The sequence below is a fragment of the Gallinula chloropus genome, assembly GCF_964237585.1.
Source record: "Gallinula chloropus genome assembly, chromosome: Z".
NCBI lineage: Eukaryota > Metazoa > Chordata > Aves > Gruiformes > Rallidae > Gallinula > Gallinula chloropus.
Window position 1 is genome coordinate 65,666,647 of NC_140089.1, and position 16,195 is coordinate 65,682,841.

At 41.9% G+C, this 16,195-nt stretch overlaps 1 protein-coding gene across 1 annotated transcript in view; it reads right to left on the reverse strand.

The window, feature by feature from the left end:
- Positions 1–16,195, reverse strand: part of MAST4 (microtubule associated serine/threonine kinase family member 4) — a gene marked incomplete at its 5' end in the record, with an annotated part of 274,408 nt that overhangs the window by 197,704 nt on the left and 60,509 nt on the right. The window contains one exon of the mRNA XM_084278039.1: positions 2,707–2,828. Within this exon, the coding sequence (XP_084134165.1) occupies positions 2,707–2,828 (122 nt within the window). The remainder of the gene's footprint in view (positions 1–2,706; positions 2,829–16,195) is intronic.

A 16,195-nucleotide genomic window follows, 5' to 3' on the forward strand; every position in this document is an offset into this window, starting at 1 on the left:
GATTTTTATTTAAGTACAACAGATAAACAAAATTCAAGAATTCATGCTCCTTTAAGTAGATTACCCGTTCATCTACATATTTATCATCATGTACCAGAAAGGCACCTTATGTTCTGCTAGTTTTATGTATGCCACTATCCAGAAAAACATAAAATCAGGAACTTCATTCAATCTACGCCACTCAGACAAAATATCTTCCTGCCTATAAAATGGTAAGTAATTGCTCAGACAGTTTCAGACTCATCATAATTATAAGCACATCAGGTTATGACAACGGAATATTATCATAAAATGTCTTCATTTCAGGTTTACTTTGAACTGTTTTCCCCAAATTCTGCTAGCACTAATAAAAATAGATGAGTCAAAACAGTAAGTAGTAATTGTATTTGTAAGCACTTGTGGAGTGGCACAGGCACTGGGAGAGGACAGAATTACTTCCAAGTTTTGGACACTGAGTGAAGCAGCCACTAAGCTAACGCCCAAACCATTCATTAGAAAAGTAGCACTTTCAGAAGCCAATTCATCCTACCCTGAAAGAGGTGTTTGAATGACTGTCGGCCTGTAAGGCAAGAAGACTGATAAGCCTGCCTGTACCACCATCTCAAAACTCAGCACTGGGACGCACACCCCAAACTGCCTCCCAGGAGCACATGCTATTCTCCACTGACTATAGAAAGTGACTGACCAGACCAACACTTGAGAGAATATACTAAAGCAGAACTGCTCCACACCTCAGCTTCAGTTTTGTGTATAGTGCTTAAGACATTCTGTATAATTACCTTAACATTTCTCAGGACGTGTTAATACCCTCTGCAGACTCCCATCTGCATGACCACCTCAGAACCCGTCTGTCACAGAGGGCTCAACAATCTTCTGCCAGAAGTAGAAGAGTAACAAGACTATCACTTAGCTACCTCTGAACTAAGAGCCCCCAGCAAATCTAACACCCTACTGAATCATCTGATTCCCCATACACATTTCTAACCCACTTACATAGTTCTATATGGAAGCTATTTTTAATTTATAGTCCAACTGCCTGTACTACAGGCATGAATCATACATAGCTATTGAATTCTATCTAAAGCAACACCTGCAGCCCATTTTTAATCAATATTCCATAACTCACTCAAAAATCTCTAATTTCCCACAGAAAGGATTTACTTCTGTGACACAGTAAATAATCTAGGGAACTTTTTACAAATTTTGACAGAAAAAGGATAAAGTCAGTCTTTTGTACCCAATGTGCAATTCCACTAAAGACTAGTATCTCTGTGAACTACTCGCTTGCCACTTTTGCATATACTAGCACATAATCACCGCTCACAGTCAGGTCCACATCAGCTGGCTATCAGCTGGATACCAGCGAGAATGACCAGTCCTAGGAGAGGCACAGGCTAGTAATTTTTCAAGTGAGTGAAACGTTACATTTAAACTAAGTTCCACTGAGACTGAGCAGGTACATGAAAATTCTTCAAACCTTTTTCTACATGTGGTCAAACTCGTTCCTAAATATAATTAGAGGCTCCCACTACTGTAACATTAGAATAGGGTTTCCAAACAACTCTGTGACAAAGTGCAGAACCAAGACAAAAAAACCAAGGGAGGAGATGGAGTGGCCCCAAATGTATGACCCCCTTTAAACAAAGGCCAGTCTCTTTCATAAGCCTGCCAGAAAAGTCATGTGTCAACACAGCCTTGAGAAGAACTTGGCCTACGTGACAGTGTAACATCAGCCACCTTATGAGGCAAGCCTGATCAGCAGTTCCAGGTAAGCAATATGCCTAAACAGAAACCATTATTCTAAGTGAAGAACTGTTTTATTTGATGTGGAATAATATTGCAGACAGATTCATAGATAAACCAGCCATCTACATACCAATAAGATATGAAAAACTGGCATGGTAGTATCTGTTCCGTATTGCCTGATCACAGCCTTCTTTAATCTGAACATTGTGTTTAAAAAAAAAAAAAAGAGGGAAAAAAAGCAGAAAAAAGAAGAAAAAAAAAAAAGGATGTTTCCCATAAAAGTCAGCATGGATCAGCAAAGTTTTAATACCCAGCCAAAAGGTAGAAGACTGAAAACAGTAATAAAACTCTGCTTTTTTACACAACATGAGAACACATTTATTCAAGTAATTCTTTGAAAAGTATAGCTTAGCATAGAGACCTGCATTACACTGCAACACTTCTTAAGATTTTAATACACAGAAGCACAATGCAGAATAAATGGATTGAAAACAAAAAGCTGAAAGTTCATGAGGCACCTCTTCCCGTCATGCTTCATACACTCATGTGCTCCTGAGGACAGAGTCCTGCAGAAAGTGCAGGTAAAGACACTTGTAGAAAGGAATGCTCAGGAGGAAGGACAGTTACCTTCTACTGCTGTCTTTAAAAAGTGTGTTCTTTTTTTCTCTTTAGGAAAGAAAACATTTAAATGAAACAGCTATATTAATACAACATTCAGTTCTGAACTGGGCTATTGGATTTTGCATAAAGTCTGAGCTACTGCTACCATAAACGTTATTCAGATGCACTCAACATACTAAGTAGCATTGTGTGCAGGAAATACATTAATATTTTAAAAGCGTGGCTTAAGGAGGAGAGGTTGATCTGGCAGTAAACTCTACTTGCACAATCCCACACCAGGAGAGAGAGAGACACAAAGGGGGTTTTCGTACACTCCCGGCTTCGATAAAAGTTACTCACCAGAGTAGCAGTAAGTGCAGGTGCAGACTGCCCATGTGCTTGGTAGCGCATGCGAACAAGATTGGAGGTATCTGAAGGCTGCCACAGCTGCTGTCCAGTTGTGCTGGGAAGCAGGTACTTGCCTGTCAAGTTAAGAAAGCAGGTGGGTTAGAATACTAGGTGTTGCAGGTGAGGCAATGCAAGGGACAGTCTGCTACAAGATGTTGCTCTTACCATTCTAAACCATTTGTTTCTTTCACTTACAGCCCTTACTGGAGGGGATTCCATCAAAGCAGAATTCCTACTGTTGCTTGCGAGCCCTGCACAGCAGCACCCTCCCACGAGCTACGCTTCTCTTGGGCAAAGTCAATTTTTCAGTCGTTTCACACCTGCACCTTTTTGCTACCTCGAAACAGTTATAGCAACAGATGCCAGTATCTGTAGTGGAGGGTCTGAGCACAACACACCTGAATTCTAAAGGCTAGCCAACAGTAAGATAAATTAACGATAACAATATAAAATCCAAAGTTGAAGACCAAAGCCCCAAGCAAGGCGCTCCCTACGCCTCGGAGGCAGAAGGATCTGACCCCAGGGCACAAAATGAGGTGCGCTGGCACAAGGCACCATTACGCACCCTTGAGCACGGCACTACTTCTAATCCAAAGCTCGTTTCCGCGTCCCCAGGAGGCACCGGGGAATCTCTGCCTGGCATCCCGAGGGAGAGGCCGCCGCCGGCCGCCGCCCCCTTGGCAGCGGCGCTCGGGCCGCCCCGGGAGCCCACGACACCGGCCGCTGGCTTTCCCGCCCAGCGGTATCACTCCCCGCGGGCCGGCCAGCTGCGTGCCGCCGGGGGAAAGCAGCGCTGCCCCTCGCTCCGGGCCGCCCTCCCGCAGGTACGCATGAGGCAGAAACCACATCTGGGTCAGGCAGCCCGGGGCCGCAAACCCCCCTCGGGGCGCTGCCGAGAGGACAAGGGTGCCACGCTGCTGCGGTGCCCGCCTCTTGCTCCCACCCACTGCCACGAACCGGCGCAGGAGACCGCAGCCTGGCCTCGGCAAACCTGCCGCCCCGTGTTCTCAGCCACCTGCGGGAGCCGTGCCGGGGGAGACACTGATTCGAAGACCCACAAGTTCCATCAGCGCAGCGATTCAAAAAAAGACTGCAGGGGATTTTTAACTAAAATCTTAAGTTCACAAACAATGCTGCATTTGATTGAACAGCCCGAATGGAAACTGCCTTCCAAGCCACGCACTCTAAGCGTTTGTTTCCTGGAACTAATGACACCCACCTCATTAATCTCATCACCTCAGAGAGCTGCAGAGCGGGTACGTGCGTGACCCACAGCACAGGCCTTGCACCCTGGCAGGCAGGCACAGGTTGGCCAGTAAATCAAAGACCTCAGCTCCACAACCTTATTTTTAATAGCAGATCCACAGACAGTTGCTGAGGTCCGTGGAAATTTTACTGGCTTGGGAGCTAGATAGTTCCCAAACAGCATCACTGGATAATATTTTCAATGCTTCCCAATTAGTCTTCTTCGTTACACTGGTACAGCAGAACCAGTAGATGCTTTTCACCCCATTTGCTAACCAGGGACTGGAAGAAAAACACAAGAAAGCTGTGGTTTCCTGCCCAGTAATCCAGGATAACATTTTCCAGAACTGAAAAAAAATAATTTTCCATCTGCTGTCTTTGCCCATCTATATCTACTTCTGGTTACCCTTTTACATAGATTCCCACCATCCTGAACTTGACAATGATTACAACATCCACATCTTTGATATTGCATTGATACCAGTCCTGGAATATGCAGTGACATACGCAGGCAGTTACAGCTTACATCTTTCACCTCAAAGGTTAATTCCTTCTCATGCAAGCAGAAAAAAAAATTAAGTCAGTGGAAAAAAACCTAAGGTACACATATATTACATTTTAAAAAGGTATATATTATTTCCTTAAAGCCTCCCGCATCAAAAGAGGTTTACTCATTTTCTTTAGTTGCTTTTCAACTCCTCTCCTGAGAGTCTGTGGTAAGACAAGGTTCCTGGGGTGAAACCAGGCATTTCCTACTGCTGGTTCCCCAATTACGAAAACCTCTCAAACTAGAATGCAAACTACAAATGCTATAATGAAACTCTGAAAGAAGGCTCCTAAAATTTCAGCCAAGTCAAAACAGCTCCAAACCAGATATCGTATCACTGTGATGGTAACACCTGTAAAAGTCTTTGTTAACATCTGTTTCGTCAAATAGACATACATTACACAAATCCATCTTTCAAACTCTGTATTACCCTCTCTAGAAGCCATTAAACCATTTGCTACTTGATCACTGTAGTGTATTTTATCATCACAGGAATCAATACTTGAAAAGTGTTAGGAGTTCTCCTTTGATCTTTAGAACAAAGAAGAATGCAAGCAAGAAATAGGTCTGTTCCAATAAAATTTGTTCTAAAATTGGGGAAAAGCATCATTCTTTGGTTAAGCAATATACTTTCTATTAGGGGTTTCAAACTGTCAGACACAAGACCTTTCCCAGACTGCACTAATTTTCATTTCACATAATCTCATTAAGTTTCCCAAGAGGGAAAAAATTAAGGAGGGGGGAATAATTTGTATTTTGTTGACAAATTAGTTTTGTTTAAATTCGGATCCTGAGCCAGAAAGGTTTAAATAACAAGTCAATGAAGTCTCGGAGGAGAAAGGCATATAAGAAATAATTGCTACGATGTTGTTGGTTTGGTTTGGGGGTTTTGGGGGGGGGGGGGGGGGGGGGCGGGGAAAGGGTGTTTAATTGCTTTTTGTTTTAAATGGGAGCCAGATCCAAAACACAGAGAGCTAACACTGTGATTCATATTCATGTCAGTTGCTCAGCAGAGCACTCTATACCTTGCCATGTGCAGGGCTATACTGATACACAGCATCTCTAACAGCCACCTTTATTTTTTGTCCTTTACAGGCATCTGCACATTACTCAGTCTTCATCTTGCTCAAACATCTGAAACTCAGTCTTAAGTATTTTGGTACAGAGGGTAGAGGAAAGGCAATCCTACTCTTTATGGCAACAAAATCTTGTACTAAGCCCTTCCTTCAACTGTAAGATTTTGCCTGACTGACAAGAAAGCCAAGTAGATTAACACAGCATCGGGGACAGTGTCTGCACTTCAAGAATTCACTTAATATTTCATTATTTCTCCTGCATGATTAACCCCTGGAAATATTTCAGATAACATTGGAGGGCCTGTGGAGTAGTTAATCAGGCAGCTGACAATTAAAATTGCCAATGAAAACATGAGTATACATAATGCTGTAATGATCCTCTTCCCATTCTTAGCCCAAAGAGGAACCCTGAGGGCACCGCGGATTTCACAACATACTGTCCAGAACACCACTTCCTTTTATAGTACATGATATATGCTTTTAAGCACAGAAATGGCATATAATAAATATGCTTTCTATAGAAGCAAAAATAGCCATGGCTTATGCAAAAACATGGCAGAGGGCAAATCTCCTATCTAAGGAAAACACTAACCTGAGAGATAATACCAGGAGATTAGTTGTTACCAACAAGAATGCCAACAGCAACAGAACAGCCAGAAAACAACTGTACTTTTAATACTGTGCTTCTTAAAATAAGAACACTTGGGTATACTTTACAGGAATACAATGAGGCTCTATCACTTCCAGGAGTAAATGGAACATCAACATTTCTTACAGAAGAAAACTTCTTCCAAAACTCAGTCTGCACTCTCTGAGGGATTAGGGTGCCACTGCATTAAGTCACCACACAGTAAAACAGTCCTTGCCCAAAGAGCTGGTCAGCAACTCTCCCTGGATTCCTCAACTTAAAAAAAAAAATAAAAAATATCAAACAGCCACCACAAAACCAACGAAAACCCACTCCAGCTATATCAGCTGCTGCTTCTCGCCACTACCCGTTTTCCTGCTACAGTTTAATTCACAATTGTATGCATTTTCCCCCTTTTACTATTTTTAATAACCCCCTCAAATTTACACACATCCCCACCTTCCCTTGCTGTTAAGTGATTTAAATATCAGTATTACACATAAAACTTGAGCTGAAATGCATTATTGATTTTCACACTGCATTCATTTCTGCCTTCCAAGTTTAATGCTCCAAGCAGTGACTTTCCTTTGATTGAACTGATTCATAGAGGACAGAGAAGATGACTTCATCTCAAGTGCACCTCATCACTTCCACCTTAATTCAGCGTTTATGACCCCCATACAGCACAAACACTACCAGTGTCCAGAGTAAACAACAGACCAGTGCCATATCCGTAGTAATTTTCTTACTACTTTCATCAGCTATTGATACAGATGAAGCATTCACTGGTACAAATCCCCTAGTGCTGTCCTTCTCAATGCCAAAATGGCCCTTACCTTCCTCCCTTGCCTTCTGCAGAGGCTTTGCTGGCACCTCTGCTACACATCCTGGGACTGAAGCTATTAAGACAGCTAAAGTCATGTCCTAGTTTCAGCTGAGATGGAGTGAAGTTTCTTACTAGGAGCTGGTACAGTGCTGCAGCTGGGATTTATGATGAGAATCACGTTGACAACACACTGATGTTTTAGTTGTTGCCAAGCAGTCAAGGACTCTGTAGCTTCTCATACAGCCCTTCTAATGAGAAGGGGAGCGGCCAGAAACTGGGAGTAGACAGAGCCAGGACAGCCAACCCAGATGGCCAAAGGGACATTCCATTCCATATGATGTCATGCTCTGTATATAAGTGGGGGGCTAGGCTGGGAAGCAGTTCTGCTCAAGAGCTAGCTGAGCATCAGCTGGTGAACAACTGTGCTGTATCTAATTTGTTTTGTATATTGTGTTAATAACGACATTATTTTCAGACCTATTAAACTGTTGTTATCTCAACCAACAAGTTCTACCTTTTATTCCCTTTTTGTTTCTCTCCCCCATCCCACTGGAGAGGAGCAGTAAGCAACTGATTGTGTGGTTGTTTTAGCCACCTGCCAGGTTAAACCACAAGTCAAAATGCTGTTGGTAACCACTGGCATCTACTCCCACATTAGTCCAGCACTCCTATCAAAATGCATTTTGATGAAAGGTGACAAGTTGAGTATGTCATGGCAATAATTTAGCATTATTTAATGGCATTACCTAATCATTGGTGGACCCAGAAAATACATCACTGGACTTCAGTGTCATCTTCCCCTTGAACTTGCCTCTCACATGTGTCTGGTTTCTTTTATAATGGGTATTTGTAGAAAGTCTAAACAGAATCTTTCTTTGGACTTCTGCTGCATCCAGTGCATGCATACCTGTTGAATGCCTTACTGCGTACGGCCAAAAGAGACACCTGGTCAAAGATCTGTCACAGAAGGTGGGCTTTGCTTTATCCTCTTTGTAACAATCTTTCCTACTCCTGAAGTATTACTCTCCTTCCACTCTCCCTCTCAAATCCATATCCCAATGGGATGGCTGAGAATTACTAAATGAGTTTAAATCTAGCACCTATACACCTTACATTTTCAGTTATAATTTAGAAATTACTTGTCTCAAATCCTCAGCACTCTTATGTTTTAACAATTGCCTATGACGGAAAAAACCTTCTGGCATCCAAATAAATTTTTGCCTTTAGAAAAGTATTTAGGACAGTGTAGATTTTACATTTGGACTAATCACAAAACACTTTCCTGTACTGCAGATAAACACTGATAAAAGTGTCTTGAAAGGTTTTGATGGGAATGTTTTTTAATGAAAATATTAAAAGCTGTTCTCCAAAACAGCTGTAAATGGAAGACAGGTATGTGCTTTGCTAAACCGAAAGCATCTAGATTTGGACTGACACTAACAACGGACACAATTAGCCCGAAGTGGAAGCTGTGAAAACGATCACAATGTACCACAGACTGAACTGAAGCGGGCATCAATGTGTTTGAATTAGCTGCTGTGAAACTGCAGCCTTCAAAATAGCCTTTTGCCGTTCTGACACCTCTAAGGCAAGGGCCAAGAAATACTTAATTTGTTTGACTGTTTTGATAGATCAATTATTTATCACACAAGAACAGATTATTTAAAAACAATTCAGAAAACTAGATTCTTCTCCCCTACTACTCTGAAGTTTAAAAACCCAAAACCAACCCAACAAAAAACTAATCTTATCTCAAAGAAGTGACTTCTGTGGTCAAGAGAGATTGGCTGTGGTCAAGAGAGATTGGCTAAGCACAGGCTGAAGTGGGTTGCTCACTTCACACTTCTCTTTGCCAGAGTGCCCTGGTTCTCCTCCAGAATAGAGTTACACTCCATGAGCAGCTGGGAGGGGAGCTGACCCAAACTAGACAAAGGGGTATTTCATACCCTCAGTATCATACTCAAGGTACGATGGGGCTGGCTGGCAACAGGCTGTGCAGGGTGGTCCAGGCGATGAGCAAATCACATTCTGCACCATCACCTGCTTTGTATGTTCTGAGTCCTGTTGTTACTGCCCCTCCCTGTGCTGTCCCAGTAAGCTGTCCTTATCCCAGCCCACAGCTTTACCTGTGCCTTCCCAGTACGTCCCCCATCCCACTGGGGACAGAAGGAGCAAGCAGTCATCCTTGCAGTGCTGGGATGCCAGCTGGGGTGAACCAGGACAGTGCAGAAGCAAGCCACTGTGGAAGACAAAACTGCACCCTACTGCAGGTTGCTCTGGGTGATAAAAGCATGAAAGGAAACACAGTTGAGCATTTCTCTCTCTTCTCTCCAAAAGCCAGGCAGAACAGTTCACTCTCAGGTCTCACTCGGAATGGAGTGAAGTCTGAATCCATCCCCCTGTCATCTCAGCTCCACCTTACCATATCGCAGGGGAGCCAGGGCCATGAACAATCAGCCAAAGCCTGAGTCAACTCAGTGTCACTTCCGTTCCCACAGACATGCAGACCCTCACCACAGCTTCAGAAACCTGCCCAGTGAAAGGCAAAGAGCCTCCCAGATGAATATTTCATCATCAGATTAGGACACTCTCTTTTACTGTTTCAAATTCAACTGTTGCAGACAGATCAGTTGTAGGAAATTATGTGAAGGCTGTAAATTTTAGAGTCTATTGTCACACTGAGGGGGGGAGGAGAGGGAGGGTGGGCAGGAGGAATAAAAGCCCGTAATTCCCATTAACAGTAATCAGAAAGTAAAATAATAGTGGATGGATTTAAATTATTATGCAACTTTTGGTATTTTGACTTATTTTACTGTGGCTGCATCAACAACCTTCACTTAAATTTCAAATTACTTCCAGAAGCAAAAAAAAGAGTTACCATTTTATTCATGCCTCATTTATTGCCCACAACTTAAGAAAATTAGCACATTCTGCATATTACTCAGCTGCACATGCTTCAAGTTAATGGACATTGCCAATTTCCCAGTCTAATGCAAGAGGTGAAATTTTTTATTCACCCAATCTGTCCACTAAACTTAGCATTACTCAGTTAAGCCATAATTAAAGCTGACTCAATTATAATTTATTTTGTTACTGTACAAGAAGCCCTTGTAAAAAATCCTATTACGCCCACAGATTTCTTCACTTTTTGATGCACTACAAAATCTGTTTAAAATGCTCTATCTTGGTCACACTTTCTAGAAGTCAAGCACTATCTGAAATAAACGTGGCCCAAGAAAGGCAAAGCATTGGGGTGAGATCATGATCTTGCAAAAAGCAATAGATCTGTCTTAAAACAGATCTAATGATTTTAGATCTAAACCAAACAGAACTGTCTTAGGTACAGTTCATCAGTACTGGCAAAACTGGAGAAGGATATATCCACTTCTGGACCAGAAACCAGTAGGATGCAGATCTAAATCTGCATCCAAAATACATATATTAAAAAATCAAGCCTTCACTAACTACAAAGGGATTCAGACTAAAGACTCTGTATAACTCAATTACCAAGAATAAGTTGTCACACACAGTTAGCTTTCTTGCCAGAAATAAATATAATTTTCACACATGGAACAAATTTCCCTTTTAAGTAAAAGATACTTAAAAGACAATATAAAATTTTGCTGATATGAAAATTATTCAGAGTTCATCTGCTAACATACTCATTGAAGTCACATTTGTATTTTGATGATCTGCAACCTATTACTGAAATGCTGTGACAACAATACAATATTTTAAAGGCATGTGGGAGCGATCACCTAGTTTTATTTAGAGGGGTGTGGTGGTACTTGGTTTGGGGTTGGGGGGGATGTTGTGTGTGTTTGGGGAAGGGTTGTGTTTTGGTTTTTAACTCTTAAGTTTGATACAAAAAGTGTCTACCACAATAGCAGCATTAGTAGCCAGCCAGCAACACATTTATGTGATAAAAAAATACATCCTGAAGTTATAATTTACAACTCTATCTCCTCACCTCACAACTGTATTGTACAACTCCAAGTAATTAGTTGGAGATAATCTTGCTTATCAGTGAGCTCAGAGATGTGCACATTCTGCTCCTTCCTTTTCTTTGTATTACCAAGAAGTAGAGCCTTTTTCCCATACTTCTGGCACACGGTTCCAAAACTTAAGAACTGCTCATGCAATTCTATTAAAACCAACCCTAAAACAGATATTCTTGCTTCCCTTTTACCCTGTTTTCCAGTTTACACCTGTTCTAGAAAAATCTGAAAGTCCGGTTCTGAAACTATAATAGGGGAAAACACAGAAATTAAAGGTTCAGACTGAACACATGCTACCTAAAGCACATTAAGCTGGACTATATCTAAGTGATGATCATTGTTGTATTGCTCCTTCTTCTATACAGTCACTTCTCAAAAAGAAAAGCCCTGCATGTGAAACACTGGGAGAACACTCTTGCCTGTACACCTGCAGACTTGCAGCCAAGTTGTGCTCTGTAGAACAAACACTCTAATCATAAAAACTTTGAGAAAATTCACCATTGCTCAGTTAATCCACTACGTGAACAGCAGCTTCAGCCAGCTGCCAATATTCCAGGCACCAAACTCTCTACCATTTTCATTTCCCCCACTCTACCCCTGTTTCATAGAAATAATTATATCAAACAAATGTCTTACGTAGCACTATGGAGAAAAAGCCCAGCAACTGTTACAAATGACAAGCATGAAGCAATGTGTCAGTGACAACTCTCTCTACAGTCCCTACTACGAGGCCAATTTTTTTTTTCAGATATACGTTACTAAATCACATAATTAAGGAGATTATTTGTAACTTTAGGCTTACTTCAATAAGCTTGCTTCAATTTTTGAAATGCGGAGAAGTTTCCTAATAGAAAAAACTGTGCCCATTTTCACTGGAAAACACCTATAAACTTCTCCATTAAAGCCTTCAACCCTTTCTTCTAAGGGCTAATCATAGAAAGTGCTTTTCCCCTTTCTCAGGCATTTCTCAGGCTGTACATTTCACTTACGTTAAAGCATCCATCTTGCAGCAAGCAAGTACAATTTTCTCTCCACAGGGGGTGAGATCACTGGCTTCACAGCATCCACTCAGGAATGTCCACACGTGAAAAAGGAAAACTTAAGGACTCTAGAAGTACAGATAAGAGCGCAGCCTTGATGCGCAATCAAAATGTATTTATAAATATTGCACTAATGAGCTCAGGTACCAACAACAATAGGACTGACCGCAGACTCAGAGAGATCAGATTTATATAATCAGCTGATTAAAACTGAGCATTTAACTTAGTCCTGGAAAGTTCTGTAGTGTGTGCTTCTCCAGTTACACTGCTAAACATACTTGAGCCAGATAAATAGCCCAAGAACTGTTGGATTAAGAAGCTACAAGTCAAACTTCAGAAATTTAACATGCATATTCATTCTCTCCACATTTTATTTTTCCACTATGGCAAATAACTCTTAACAACTTCCCAGCTGATTTTATAAGCATCCGAAAGAGGGTTAAACTCTACTTCTCCACCCTTCAAAACAGGGAACTTGCAAATCTACCTGCTAATTAAGCACTCCACTGCCACAGCTTGCTTTGATCTCAAAACAATCAACTTCTCTCATTCTGATGATACAAACACATTTAAGCAGCAATTGAGGAGTTAACAGCAAAATAATGAGACAGAAACATAACATCTTATCATCTCAGACTATTACACACCGCAGACTTCAGACATGTCAAAGAATATGGAAATTACCTTGCTAGGCACACAGGGAAGTAAAAAAAAAAATAACTATGCAGATTGATCGAAACCTTAAATGACAACTATAACCTAATGTAATCTCAGCCACCAGTGCACCAAGAACCATTTAAAAACACGTATTTCATAGCAGAGTGCATTTGTTTCACCTGTGGAAGACAGCTTTATACTGCACAATGTAAAAAAAAACCAAACCCAAACATTCTTAGGTGCGTAACTATAGAATAGCTTGCTTTATCTCTTTCTGCTAATTCTGGTAGAAGTTTGACATGTGGCAGAGAGGTCTAAGGAAGCCTTTGAAGAAGGCAGTGAAGACTCTGGGACATGCCCTGCGTAGGCAGCGCCAGTGAACGGAGCACTCTGTGCCTGTCCCCACGCACACCTGGCTGTTGAGCTTTCCCACCTTACGTACCCAGGGTGCCAGCAGCAGTGCTGGGCTACAGCTTGCCCCCCACCCTGGTTCCGGCGAGGAGAGCCGTCAGGCAGCGGTGGCTGAAGGACTTCACATAGCGAGTACATCCAGCCCCCTCCTAAGTCGCAAAGATTAAAAAAATACCGAAACTTACTTCTGCTGCGACACGTGAGGGAAAGAACATGCAGGAAGTGAAGTTTCCTACAAAACGGCAGATCTGCTGGAGCTTTGGAGCTGACAGCCATCCTTCCCCTGCATCCCAGGCACCCCGGCTTCCAGAGCCGGAGACGGGACAACAGAACCCACCAAGTGGTATCCCGAGAGACTGCCGTGACTCACCGGGATGTTAAGGGGGTGGAGCATGCATAATTAGTCTGGAAGAGACTAAACAATTTTTATGTTTTCCAGAGGAAACACGGAACACTTCCCCTTATCTATGTCAATCACACCATAGTTATGATAGCCAGCTGTATGGAATGGGAAAACACAGTTTCCAAAGACGCTTCAAGGCACAAGTCGTACAATTTTATGCCCAACTTTCCCTATGCACCATGCTGTATCAAATATTTGCCACTGTAAGGCTTAATGAACTCATTTGCATTTTCAACACTAACAAGAAAAAAAATACAGCATGTTTGTGTGGATTTCTACTGCTGCCGGCTGATCCTCTGTAAAAATGGGGAAAACCTCCCTTTCTAAGTCCTGCCAGCACATGCCAACCCATGGATAACAGAACAGCTTGTTCTTCATGGCCCATAAAGCTGTTGATCTTTCTGCTAATTAGTGTTAGTAGAGTGATGAATCTGTGATGCAAAAACCAGACCAAGAGTCCCCACATTCATTTCAAATCAACGACTGATTATTTATATTGGAATACCCATAATTGCTGAGCATATTTGGATGGCATTAGAGGTGAAAAACCAATCAAAGCAGAAATACTAGAGAAGAAAAAAATATACCCATCCTCGGATTTCTTAGTTTTTAGCTGTTTGCTAGATCATGAGGTAATTTCATTAAAGTGCTTTAGGATCTTTGGGTTAAAGATGCTATAAAATGAAATCTGTATGTGTTATGTCACCAGTATTTGTATAAATCCAATTTAAGCATAGCAAGATAGCAGCCCAACCACAATTAGAGACAATTAGCCCAGCAGGAAGTCTGTTTCAAGGCAGTTATTGATGAGATAACAGGAGGCAAGATAGGAAGTTCAAATTATAGGTAACAAAAGTGTGGGTTGTTGGTTTGTTTGGTTTTTCTCTAACTGCAGAGCTTATCAGTACAGTGTAGAGAGAGAGCTAGCTGCAGCACTCCACAAAATACAAACACTTCCCAGCAATATGCTCTCATATCTTTGAGAAGGAGAAAGGGAGATAGCAATCTCCAAATGCTGTGCCAGAGCGGCTGAGGAGACAGAGCAGAGCTGCTCCGTACGCTGCGGAGCAGCGCTGGGACATGAAAGCAAGGCCAATTCGATTTGCTTGTCCGAGTGATTTACCAGGTTAACACACCACCCCCCCCCTCGCAGTAAAAGCTCATTTAATTTCTCAGCCTTTCACATTACTTTCTGCCATGAATACTATTTAAACATCCCTGAACACAGCAAACTAAAATCTGTAGACAATTTAAGCTAAAAACCCTCTGACAGTAGACAGGCCTTTGAAGTTTGTTGAGATCAAGAAAACCAGCCACCACAGAAAAGCAGCTTTTTAATTAAACATATTTTCTCCTGATTAGAAACAAGTTTTAGAGACCCAGCCTGTGCACTGTTAGGAATCCTTAAGGCGGCAATCTAAGGTGAGAAGGAGAGGCACAGAAATACGCACAAACCCACAGAAGTCTGTGTCCCAAGAGGAACAGAGCTGACCTGACCTCACCATGCTCCAGCCGTCTCCCTCTGCCCAGCGCTCCTCTCACACACACCCTCCTACCCAGAGGGCACCACCATCCTTTGGAAGCGATGATCTTTTCCCTCTGAAATTGACCTAGGGCCACTGAATGACGCCACATCTCAGCTTTGTGACAGGGCTTACTCTGCAGTGGAACATGATGCGTGAGGATCATGTTCTACATCATCTGCAGCACAAGCAGAACTTTAAAGCTCAGGTTCGGTTTCCAGCTAAAGGGTATCACCACTGTCCTTACAAGAACACATGTACACAGGAACGGGGAAGCTGAGGTGGGAGAGGAATTAGTATGTGGACGCAGCAGAGGAAGAGAAAGGCACACTCATTGTGTAAAGCACTTGTGATATTCAAAACTTTACAACCCCATGGAAACATGACATTTTAATTTAAGAGAGGAACTGATCATAAATTAATTTCAAATACCTTTACTCTGAAGTTGTCACTCAAGCTTATATTTGCAAACCCCATTATGAAATACTGTTTTGCAGCCTATCCTTTTATTAAGCAGTGCTGCTACCACTACACAACAAGAACTATTAAAGTAGATTTCCCAGCCTAATAGCAGGCAACAGCCAAGAAAGTCATTCAGTCTCCCTTTCTCCAAAAGTCTTACTCCTCCCTCCTCCTTGAAGATGAAGGTTAAGGAAAGCAATACTGTTGAAACAATTACTACTGAAGTGACTTTTCCAAAATATAATAGCAGGGTGTCTCCAGGAAGCAGCATTTCTTTTATTTGCCAGACTTGATTTAATATCAGTGGTTCCCTAGCGATTTTCAGCAGGAAGCAATTGTAAATTTGTTCTCAAAAACATTGATTTAATTTTGTTCAACTCTGAAGAGCATTATCTGTGAGCCACTGAAAATGCATGGTTGCTAAGATTGCTTGAAACTGCTCAATTCAGGAAAAAAATATTCTGGGCTCCAGATTCTACACAGCTTCAGGGAAACTAAGTTCTGTTTCTAAACCACCTCTCCAAGCTTCTAAACCTCCCCTCCCTTGTGTTGATTTCCTACTGGAAGGATTTCTATGCATCATTCCCAGTTTTTCTCATTGTGGTGGCCTAGCCCTGGCTGGAGG